The sequence below is a fragment of the Rhea americana genome, unplaced genomic scaffold (assembly GCF_003343005.1).
Source record: "Rhea americana isolate MKP2758 unplaced genomic scaffold, rheAme1 scaffold_108, whole genome shotgun sequence".
In the NCBI taxonomy this organism is placed as follows: Eukaryota; Metazoa; Chordata; class Aves; order Rheiformes; family Rheidae; genus Rhea; species Rhea americana.
Genome location: NW_028185128.1, coordinates 889,182 through 901,327, shown reverse-complemented (window position 1 = coordinate 901,327; position 12,146 = coordinate 889,182). Strand labels below are relative to the sequence as shown.

The 12,146-nt window shown below is 39.3% G+C and overlaps 1 protein-coding gene across 1 annotated transcript in view; it reads right to left on the bottom strand.

Annotated features, from left to right (window-relative positions):
- The window catches only part of GRM1 (glutamate metabotropic receptor 1), a 188,216-nt gene that overhangs the window by 34,002 nt on the left and 142,068 nt on the right, over positions 1 to 12,146 (bottom strand). The window contains exons 4-6 of the mRNA XM_085310446.1: positions 9,070 to 9,316; positions 2,839 to 3,007; positions 783 to 909 (exon numbers count right to left, since the gene is read on the bottom strand). Of these exons, the coding sequence (XP_085166572.1) occupies positions 783 to 909; positions 2,839 to 3,007; positions 9,070 to 9,316 (543 nt within the window). The remainder of the gene's footprint in view (positions 1 to 782; positions 910 to 2,838; positions 3,008 to 9,069; positions 9,317 to 12,146) is intronic.

Sequence of the window (12,146 nt, the reverse complement as noted above, 5' to 3'; positions counted from 1 at the left end):
TTTGCAGCAAGGGAAAGCAAACAGCAAGGTCAAGGTGGCACTTCTCAACATATTAAATCCATTTTCTTGAGATAACATTACAAAGCCCAGAGAAGGGGTGGAGAAAGTGTTTTTAACCCATGGTTTGGTGCTGACAAGGACTAGGTTTGTCCTTGACAGGTATAGAATAACTGAGAAGGGTGCCATAATGTACAGCCATGCAAAGCATGTCCACGGAAGAGAAAAATTCCAACCGTGCCGCTCCTTTCCACCAGCCTTTCCTGGGATTTTCTTGCTACTTTCCTTGGTGGGTTCAGTGGGAATGATCTCTATGCTAAAATGAAGCCTGGCAATCAGTTACTGAATGCCCAGAAATCCCAAACAAAGTATTCAATTATCTATTGCATAGTAGGATGAGCAAAGAGAGCATTAAATCAATCTCTCAATGGTGCACTGGGCTTCTGTGATAGCAATCACTGTAAACGTTGTAACACACTCTGCTAAGTTCATCAGTAGTTTTAACAACTCCATCAATGCTCCTTTGACTAAAGGAGAACAGACAGAATATGTTGTTTCTTCTTGATATAAATTTCCCTGTCTTTATTGTCACCTAGATCTTCTCCCTCCTGCTCTCTAAGCAAGCCAGATGATACAGTACTTTTCACTTACCCTACACTGCATTGGGATGGGGGTTTAAATATGCCCTTGTACTATCTTTGCATACCGCCACCTTACTCTCTACTGCACACTGTTCTCCCTGCATCCTAGTGAATGCTGATTTATTTGGAGGGAGATATTCCTACCTGTCAGGTCTGCATTTGGCCACCAGCCAAGCTCACAGGCTTTGCATGTGAATTCATCCTGAACAAATTCGTTCTCCTTGCAAGCGGTGCAAATCCAGCAGCAGCTCACTTCTCCTTTCCTAATCACCTGTAAAGCAAAATATATTCTCAGCTATGTGATCCTCTAAAAGACGACACAGCCCCCACAGCAGATAGGCACTATCTGCACTGTTAAAAATACCACAGGGGATCTACACATGGGACATTTTTAACTCTCTATACATTTTTGTACTAAAATTTATGCTTAGGAGTTAAAGGATAGTCTCTTGGGGCATTTTTTCCCCCTAAATTAAAAGGCATYATTTTTCTTTCGGTATAGAGGCACAATGAGCATTTTGTTTTCAACCAAACTTCAGAACAGGTTGAATCTGAGAGACAGCTAAGGCCAATATGAGCAGCTCAGCCCACATATGATAACTATTGCATAGTAAAAAGTAGTAAACAAAGGCAAAGGTTAGAACAGAGAGTGATTCATGATTTACACGCACACACACACACGCCATGCATATACATATATATATATGTATATATATATATATATATACACCCACACGGTGTTTTTGCATGTGTGTGTGAATATACAACACATATATACACACAAATTTTCATTTATACTGAAGTCTCTCTGGGTGTCATTACATGAGTGTTAATAGAAATTAAAATAAATGCAAATTAAAAAGTATACTGCTGGAATGATGTAATGGGACCTAGTAGAAAATAAAACCAACATGCAGTGACCAAGAACATGGGCTGGAGCAGCTCTCATAGAGATAAATGTCCCTGAAAGATGTATTTTGCTGTGCTGTGAACATTGCCATCTGTAACGATTCCATAATGAAAAGATTATTTCTTCATCTTGTCTGCTTGTTTCATTATGCTGAGGATGAAAGAAAGGTGAGGGATTTCTTCAGCTCATGAGGCTCTAACAAGGACTCTGGGTCTGTTTGCAGAAAGGAGGAATTCAGCCTCCTCTCCAGTATTTTCCCATCCATCTACATGCAGAGCTAACTGAAAWACAAAATGTTTGTTTTATTGAATGCTGACTTTGTGGGATTTTTTTTTGTTAACGTTTCCTCCTGCAGTCTGTGGAGGGAGTCCAATAGAGACTTCAAAGGGAGCTAGAGCTGGCAATTTGTATGCATGGTGTTTACATATACACACATACACAAACTGCACAATCTCAAAACAGGGACAAGATGTTTTGGAGGGCAGTAAATACTGATATTGTTACCCCTCCAAGATGGTTTGAGTATGTCACTAAAGTCTTTGCCAAATCATCAATCATCTATTTCTTATAGTAGCACTATAGTATTAAAAAGCTGCAAATGTGCTTATAAAATCAAATTAGAAATGAAAGTCTGTTCTAAGAAGGTGATTTTTGTCACTGGGCCTCTTGTCCTTTTACACTTACAGCACCCATACCATTTCGATACTTGTGAAACATGTCTTTATCTCACCCAGGCATGGCAGGTGGCAAATTATTGTAGCTTGGCACAAGCACTACTGTTTGACAAATAGAGAGTGATTTCATTTGTGTTTTTATACCTCCTGTTGTGAATATTAGATGCAAACAGAGKTTTTTTTTTCTTTGTCTTACAGGTGTTATTCCTGGAACAAAGTACTGGCTTCCCACAGGACACAGTGCTTTAAGAATCAGCCCCTGAGTAGATCACAGYCACTAGAAGTTGTAGGCGATGGCTAAGCGAATGTCTTCTTGTTCTTTTCCGCATCAGGTGAAATTTAATTCAAATTCTTTGACACTCTAAGATTCTGCATCACTCTAAATGGCAGCTGCAGGAAACATGGGTGCATATATGGGATAGTAAGAGTAATATGTTGGAGTATTTCTATAGTTTTGGCTTTCCTAAAGAAAAGGAAGTAATTAGTAACACCCATTATTTCCCTTAGCTTGAATGAAAATTGTTTGGCTCTGGTGAAAAATTGTTGCCTGGTTATTCCCTATTAGAACATGGGTTTTCCTGGACACGCGATATTGCAGGCAGTGCCCGATGCACACCTTAATCTGTCCCTTCCAGCAGGGTTCGCTGCACACAGAGCGCACCATCCCGCTCTTGTTCATCTGAACCCGGTCGTCATCGATGTTGAGTACTCCCTCGTGCCAGGTGCCAATGAGGACGTAGTCGTAGCGGTTCGGCTCTATGTACTGCAGGTTCATGATGTCATACCTGCAAGGAGGAAAAAGAGAAAAAAGTCACATTCTCAAGCACTTTCCTGCAACATGAAGACTAAAATTTTACCTTGCCCGTCTCCTTCTGCCTCCCCAAAAATTCATGTCTCATATCATCACCTAATTCCGTGAACTAGAGTTTCAAAAAAAAACACCAAATGCTATAGGATTTGCAATAGGATTATGGGAAATGATTGCCATATAGTTACTGATTGCCTGCCCCATTAACATGCAGTCATGGAAAAAAAGTTTTGTGTCCAGGAAGAACGTTATCTCAAAGAGAAGAAGCTCTGCTCCAGATGCACACGTAGGCACTGGCTGGATGGTGCTTTGTTCAGTCCTTTTTGGGGATAACTCTACCATTTGCTCAGTGACTACATGCAGGTTGATCATAGGATAGTCCTGACTGGGAATGCTGGGGTAATCACTCGGTGGAAATACTCAAACCAGTATGCTGTAGCTTAACCATAAGCACTAGTTCAACTATTTACATTACACCGTCCAGTGAGACTCTCAGGAAATCTAGCAGCCCCGGCACAAAATTTACTTCCTTGCCCTAGACAGGTGGAGCAGAACTTAGGAAGGTTAATGTAAAAGAAGCCTAAAAACAGTGCTACAATAAACATTCAGCTTCCCTAAYTCCATCATTGCATTTGGTGTGTTGGGACTGGCTCTGTGTGCACATCCCTTACTGCTAACTGCTTGGCTCCTGCTTTCTGAACAGGRCTTGTGCAAAGCAATGATTAAGTAGGGCAATTTCATAGCAGGAAATAAGCAAGAGTGGGAGAATGAATAGTGGAGAGAGCACAGGGAGAAAGAACCGCTAATGAGGATGGACCTACATGCTGGGCTCTTCAGAAGAGAAGGGAGGTGGGAGGTAGGCAGGGGAGTGCTTTGATTCAAAATGGGCATGAGAAAGAAGGCTGCAAATCAGAAATCATAGTTTTGGCTGAAACCACAAAGGATCTTCTGCTTTACAAACCTGGGAATTACTGCCTTGTTTTCTCAAGTTCTCTGGAAAAAAATCTCTAGTTTATAATGAATGTTGCTAATCTGTATGGGTAGGAATGAAAGCTAAAAAAAGTATGAGCCATAAATTACCACTAAGATGTTTGGGCAAAGGGAGTGCTGTGTCCAGTTTTTCTTTTTCTCTACTGAGGTTCAAATATGCAAAATTCCAGCTCTACAGTTCACAGAGGGAAGAGGCAGAACTACTTTCTAAATKTGTGCCTTGTAGTAGTTTTGGGATGTCTCTAGTGAACAATAACTTAAAGAAGTGCGTATTTACAGCTATGTAGACTTAGATCCCAGTTTCRTAAATAGGTGTGCACAGGCAACATCTGTGCTATTGCAGAGCTCCACTGAAGTCACATGAAAAGTGACTTCTGCCACGGACTTCAAAGGAGCTCCAAGGAAGTGCAGAAGCCCGGCTCTACAGTTCCRTGTTTGGCAATCGGCTGTTAGTTGAAGAGTTCCTTAGAAAAGGGGAAAATTTCAAAGTCACCAGAAAGCAATTCCTCCCCATTTCCCAGCTGTTATAAAGGAAGGACATAAGGAAGGAATGCTGTCCTCAGGAAGCTCTGTGAAGAATTAGGATAACAAGAACCAATAACTGCAGGATACTTTGTAATGCAGATCCAACAGACAGGAGTAAAATTGAGCAGGAATGTACATGTCTCTTGCTAGCAAGCAGAATCTACTTGGTTTTCAGTGTGACCTTGAGTTAGACTGATACGCAATCAGTTTCTCTGAGCTGGAAAATGAATTCAGGAAGGAGAATAAAAGATTACTAAAAGCTCATGTTCTCTAATGGAATTTTTCAGCCTGCACAGATTGTTTTAATTTTTGCAAAAACTTTTTACAAGGCATAGAATGGAATTAATGAAGAGATAYGATTTAAAGTTGAAAGCCATTCTTATGTTTTCTTATAATATTGTTCCCTTCTCTGTCAGTTATCTATCAACAAATGAAGTATGCAGACTAAAAGTTCTTAAACAGCCTTGCATATGGCAATTTGTAGTACAGTGCATGCAGCTTTGAGATGCAGCTTGAATTTTAAGTGAAAAAAAATGTGACCTAGCAAATGCACCTGGGGTATGGAAATGTGCCTAGGTTCTTCGCCTTCCCCTTCTTTTCCTTAATGAAAAATTTCTACCTTGAGTAAGGAAGAGTTACAGGCTGCTGCAGGAATATCTCACCCCCTTCCCTATCTCACACGTGTACAACTTTAACAGTTTTCAACGGCTGTGTCCAAGCCAAAAAAATGGTCATCTCAGAAGAAGCAAGTTTGAAAAGGATGGTGAAGCACTAAGAAAATGAGAATCACGGAGGCAACTGGATGTTACACACATATAGCAGCACTTACAGAACCAGCGAAAATATTCTGCACATAAATAACCTAAACCCCAGTTTTAGTATGAGAAGAAGCTTTCATGTGTATTAGGAAATGCCATGACCATATAGATGGGGTCATGTGAACAAGTTCCTTGTGAGGTGAGCCACACCATGAGCCAGCTGGTCACAGGCACAGTCTTACTCTGAGGTAAATGATGATTAGTCTGAACAGCTGATTTTACCTTTTTCCATAGCTGTGAACTCAACATAATATCAGTGCCGGTAGTAAGGTTTCCTGTGCTAAAAGGCAGAATGGCAAACAGCAGTGCTGAATAACCCTGGGACACAGCCGGCCAAATCTGCCACCTATCATAGACTCAGTCAGGTGGGAAGGGACCTCTGGAGATCATCTAGTCCAACCCTCCTGCTCAGCAGGGTCACCTAGAGCATGTTAGATGGAGCCTAACTCCAAAATAACCAGGTATATTTGCCATACTTTCCTTTACATACCATATATATTTTAAGCCTTTGAGTTATGCAKTTGATAACTTCCTCAAAGCTTTGGAGTTGATAGAATGGCCATATTTGCAGCCAGAACAGTTACTGAAGCTTTTCAAYTAGCCTCTGTTTTATGGGTCTACCTCCAAGTCTAGTTAGGGTCAAATGGTCTCTAGTTCCTGTTACCCTGTGAACACCAGCATTACTCAGCACAGAAGTCCTGTGTAGGGGTTCAGAGTTCACCTGGCCGTTGTCACATCAAATCTTTATGATTAGAAGCCCACAAAAACTGTTTGTCTGGGAGGGGTAAGGTTCTTCATGCTTGCCTCACGCTAAAAGCAGGCAGTTACCCAAAAATAGACAACAGTTTGAAATGCTCTGTCCAAAAACACATGGATCTAAAATACATGGATGCACCTTTCATAGAATGAAAGAAGGATTTGGGGTGGACTGTTGCCTCCCTCTCTAGCCATTTCTAGGAATTTGAGTGATATAATTACTGTGGAGAAAGCAAATGGGCTGTACTCAATGAAAGTTAAAAGTTCAGGAATTTTACTAGATTGTTTTTAATTACGCTACAGTGAGCACATAGAGCTGTTGATTCTTGAAAGCCAAATCCGGATCATTTGTGCTGGAGGCAGTGCAGACAGTTAAGTGACTGTATTTATGCCCTTCTAACAAAGTTCTGCTTTACATTTTTGAGTAAAAATTCTTTTTAAGATTCTAACAGAAGAAATCAATCCTGGAAAAACTGCCTCATGTTTTAATCTTATTTTGATAAAGCTTTGAAACCATGAATTAAATTTGTAATAGAAAAAAAAATATATCTAAACAGGTGATTAAAGTTTGACAAAGCTATAAGGAATTCAAGACAGGGAATGATATGAACATCAGGCAAACATAACTACTGGCATCTCCACCTGCTCTAGCTCTTTGGAGTGTAACTAGGAACTTACAAAATTCTCTTGCTCAAAGAACTTCAAAGATTTTGAAAATAAAATATGTGAAAGTTTTCTGACTTCTAAGTAGGAACATTGTTTTAGTCCRTCTTGCAATTTGTTCTGTTTAGACAGTATGGCAATATAATATTGAGAAAGTTTACATATTTGTGTGATATTTTTGCAGTAAGATAGAGAAGATGGCAAATTAGACAATTCTAGATTAGATACTCCTTGCTTTATTTCAGTGTTGCATACAATGTTTAGCTTTTTGTTTCATTAAGGTATAAAAACCCTTTTGGGATTGATATAGCAGTACTATACATTCACCTATCCACAAAGTGGGCTTCTGTGAGGGGCTGTGAAAACATTGGTACAACTCTGGCATCATATACCTCTAACTATAGTTTTGCCTGGACATAAATTACTGCTGGTCTCCGAAGATCTGACGAGCTGTACACCTGATGTTTTGTTACCGATGCATACGCCACTGTTCACTGATGTGCCCATGTCATAAATGCCACAGATTGACATAAGGATTAAGGTATGGATCACAAAAGATTAAATGAACTTTCTTGTCCAAACTTGCTGACTCCATTAATGAAAATGTGAAAGAGAAACAGAAGAAACTCTACCTAAAATTATCCATCGAATTCTAAATAGGCCAGGGAAGCAGGAGAAATGAACCTTGCTATAGACCAAAACGATGGAAGAAATAAGATCTATTGCCCTAATCTACTCTGAGAAATATCCTGATGTATTTTTTGAATTTAGGAACTGTTCATTCATATTCTGGGCTTTGTACTAATCAAGAGTTGCACAAATGCTCTCAGACAACAGGATAATAAACAAGATTTCTGCTAAAACTGAAAAAATACACCAATATATCAAGCTAAATAACTAATGGGCAGACAGTGCACCATACACAAAGCTGGTGTAATGCTTTTACAGAGAGAAATTGTATAGAATAAACTTACAGCTACACTAAGCAGTAATTTTGTAGTTCTATTTAAGCTGTATATATACAAATACAAAGCAAGCAGCACTCAATGAGAAACAAGACCAAAATGACCAGCTTTTCCATACTATTTCAATGTGAGAAGTTGTTTAAATGTACATACTGATCAAATGTAACAAGCAATGCATATAGCAAATGGTGCAAAAGTTAGTCAATTTTATAACAAGGGTTAGCAATAGAAACATTTTTTGAAGACATATGCTAGACTGGAGATTCTTGTTTATTCCAGAGCACTCTCTTTGTGCGGTGTTGGCACTCAGATGCATTTATTCAATATGCCCAAAGATGGAGTGAGAGAGTCTTTGATATTGCTTTTATAACTCAGTAGAAAAACTAATTTAAATGAAGTAACTCCAGAGTAAGGATCAATTAATAAAGGATTGTGTACTTCATCAGCTGAATTACATTTATTAAAAGCAAACCCTCAAAAGAAATCTGTTTATGGAGTGGCTCACTTAAAACAATTGGACAAAGCCCACAATACTAAATGAAGAGAAAAAGATTTTTGTCACCTGGCTCCCATAAGAGAAACAAAGGTGATGTGTGAGTCCACAAAGTTGCTATCTCTCCATTTCTTGGGTTCATATTGTGTCTACCAGAGAAGAAGGGACAGGAGCAGTTCCCAAAGTTTGAATTTTACTGGATCCCAAATGAACAAAATATAGTACCTTCTGGCAAATTAAATTACTTGTCCAGCTCTACTCAGACCTGTCTTTAAACTCTGGCACAGCTGGGCTCATCTGGAGTGAAATAAGTGAAGAAGTGCACACAGCAGCTCAGCAAGCAGAACTAAATAGTCTCTGGCAGGGATGCTGTGCTAAGTCCCAGGGGTGCTTGGAGCAGCCAAGATACAGGTGGAAAAGGATGCACTCTGCAGCCCTACCTTCAAAAACTTAGCAAGCAAATGCTTCATTAAATTTCAAGTACTTGTATTAAGTTTTGTGCATACTAAAGCCCTGGTACTGAGCCCCAGTGGCAGCTCATAYACCAAAATTGCAGGATACAAAGTCCCTCCAGAAATACTAGAGATGTTTCAGGCTGCATTGTAACTCCAGTTCCAATACAAGCTGTAGCTATCTATACATTATGTGTTACAGTGCTATTCCTGCCTAGTAGTATGACTAACAAGGATAGCTTGGTTTCTGTCTCGCAGTATGCATGCTGCATGCTTCAGCAAAACAGCCAARGAAATCTCCATCACCAAATGCAGCAATGTCCCTCCCTCCCTTCTCAACAGCTGGATTAAATAGTGGGGATGAAATGTCTCTTTACCTTCCAGGGGCATCTCCCTTTTCATCAAACCAAACTTCTTCTCCAGAAACACCAATGAATGAGGACTTGAGGAGGAATTCCAAGAGTTTGCTGCCATCAATTGGCTTCATAGCATCACACAGCCCAACATGTCCAGGGCAAAGGGAATGATGCATATTTTGGAGGCCATGAGCCATGGCATATATAGCATTAATGACAAATCCCATTTTGCTGTCCTGCACATAGTTTTCTTCTAGGCTCTCGTTGCCTACAGTAGAGAGAAAAAAAGTGTTATAAACGAAGATGAAATAATAACATGAAACTACAAAGCAGCAGTGAGCAATTAAATTTTTTTTTCTTATTTCTCTTACAATGTTTAAGAATTATATAGAAGGTACTAACAAGGAATTTCAATTAAAACACATTTTTTATCAGAAATCTTTAATTTATTGAACTGGCTCATAAGAAAGCACCAGTTTCAACAAATTACCAACTTCAATTTGTTCTCTGGGGAATTTTTGTTTGTGATTTCACAATGTTATTTATGTTAAGAAGAACTAAACATCTTAATATTGGAATGAAACATTTCAGCTAGAACAGTTTTTCAAAGGTAATTTAACATGAAATTTGACTTTTTGTCATATTTCAAAAATATTTTTGAAATCTCAGATTTATGAGGACCAAGATAACAATTTCCCTCTCAGTGTTAATAGGCAAACAATCAAAATCGGTGCGACCTCTCGGGTTATCAGAACTGATCATTCTAGCTAAAAGTAATAGCATATATGCCAATTTGGGATTGCTACAGAAAGTTAAATGAAGGGCATAACACTAAAAGATCTTTATATAACTGCAGCTTAAAAGATTCTCTGTTAACACGCATCGAAGTCCCTGGTTGTTGAACAGAACAAGGTGGCAGTGAAAGCTGTCCCCAGAGGTAGGTTTTGACTCTGATCTGACATTCAGGCATAGCCAAAGGGTACCATCTGCGGTTGCATTTCAAGTCAGRCCCCCACGGGGACTGGGCTATTCCCCCTTTTCCGTCACGAGCTGCTGAACACTGTCAGCACCGACCCCTAGTCACAGAGGACCTGAACAACACGACTCCTGGGCAAGCTGGAATTAAGAAACCTCTCTATTTTCTTTCCATTCCCCTGAGTCATTCTATCTCAATATGCTCAAAGCTGCAATATGCTTTTATCCGCAGACCTCCCACATCACTCAGTGCTTAACAGGCGTTTGCCATCCAGTCTCTGTTACTTTGTCTAAGTAACACCTTGTCTGCGCTAGAAAGTAGGATGTGTGAGAGACTAGGTGTTAACTGACACTTCTTAAATCTAGGTTGGGGAAGGTAGCTGTCATTTTAATATGAAGAAAAGGTGAAAATCTATAAGTTCACTCCAACTTTTGAGTTGAAAAAACAGCTCTTTATCCTAATGCAGATATGGTATGGTTTTCAAATCAGACAATGAAGATGATCCTTAAATTTATCCTTGGAAAATACTCTGATTTGGGAATTATTCTCAGCTTGCTTACCCTACAACTCAGAAATGTCATCCAGAGGTTCATTAGGAAAAAAAAAAAAATAAGACAGAGAAGTTTTCATTTCTTTCTGGGTCTCTCTGGTGCAGGCAATTAGCTGGCAACTGGGCAAGGAAGTCCTGCTTCAGCAGCTATTTTCCAGATAATTTGAGCATAGCAAACAGTTATGGTGGTGAAGAAAMAAGCATTGTGAAAATCGCATAATCTGACTCAATTAGTTTGTGTGCTCTTCACCCTGCTGTACTTTTGCCACCACCACTACCACCAAGCAAGCAGCAGCCAGAGAAATGTTTCCCAGGGAYAACATACCTACCACTTTCCTTACAGTAGAAGATTCATAGCTCCCGTGCGGATCACACAAAACCGACACCATTCAGACCCAYGGTCAGAAACACAGTGAGAATTGAAATGCTGTATGTAGCCTGACAGAACATGTGCACGGATTGACAAACACCTAGGAAACCCAGTGTACGTCAGGGCACATRCAATGTACTGCATAGAGTACACGTGGACTAGTTAGTTGCACCAAGGTGTTAATCTAGGGTCTAAATATATTATCTCTAGGTGTGTTTTGTCTGCTGATTAGTCTCTTGGGATTAACGCACTATGAATTTATCACCGATTCTGCTTTCTTGTAGGCAGAAAATGGATGTGTTCTCTATCCCTATTTTAAAGAAAGGTGGAAAGCTCCTGAGCTCGGCACAGCAGTTCTCTCTTTGTTATGAAACCTCTAGGAAGCAACTAGCTGAAGAGGTCACTAAATGACTAGTAAGCCACAGCACTCAACATCGACTGTTTTCTTCCTGCAAATTTGTCTCAGATACCTCTTTAATTTCTTAATTAATTAACAAAAACAAAGAAAGTAAACATTTCAGCATGGCTGACACTTGCAGGAGGTAATGATAGCATCCATATGCTTTTCCTGAGGCAAACATTCATAYGGCTGCCAGAGACAGAAGCCTAAAYGTGACAGAATTTRCCAATGTTTTAARAAGAGGCCATTTTCCTCAGCTATATATTAACTCAAAAAAGTATGGATTTGGTTGCTCATATTTAAGTATAATATACGTGCCACCAAAGAAAATAAATATTTGACTGTGGGAGGATTTGTTCTTGACTAGTTAGGAGTAAACAGCTGGCTTATTTTGAGGCACACAGCTCCACACTGGAAAGGTGATTGCCTTGTTTCACTTATAGAAATAATTGTACTCTATTTGAAAGTAATATATGAAGCCTCGTTATGGTAATAAATAACTCACAGATCGGTAATATGATTTTCCTTATGTATAAATAAGATATTTCCCAGTACATCCTCCAGAGAAGTCGYGTGGCTTACCTAAACTTAAGTTCATGCTGACAAAATCTATTTTACTTCATTTTCACCATTATAAATTATTGATATACTTCATGTATTAGTGCTTTTAAAACCCACTTATGACAATCCAGTAACAAATTATGTTTTTTTAAACAATAGAGATCATGCAATTATGTTTGGCTGGAGATAAAACAGAGACAATCTGTGTTCACTTCAGTTTTCATAGAATAGCTTTTTAACA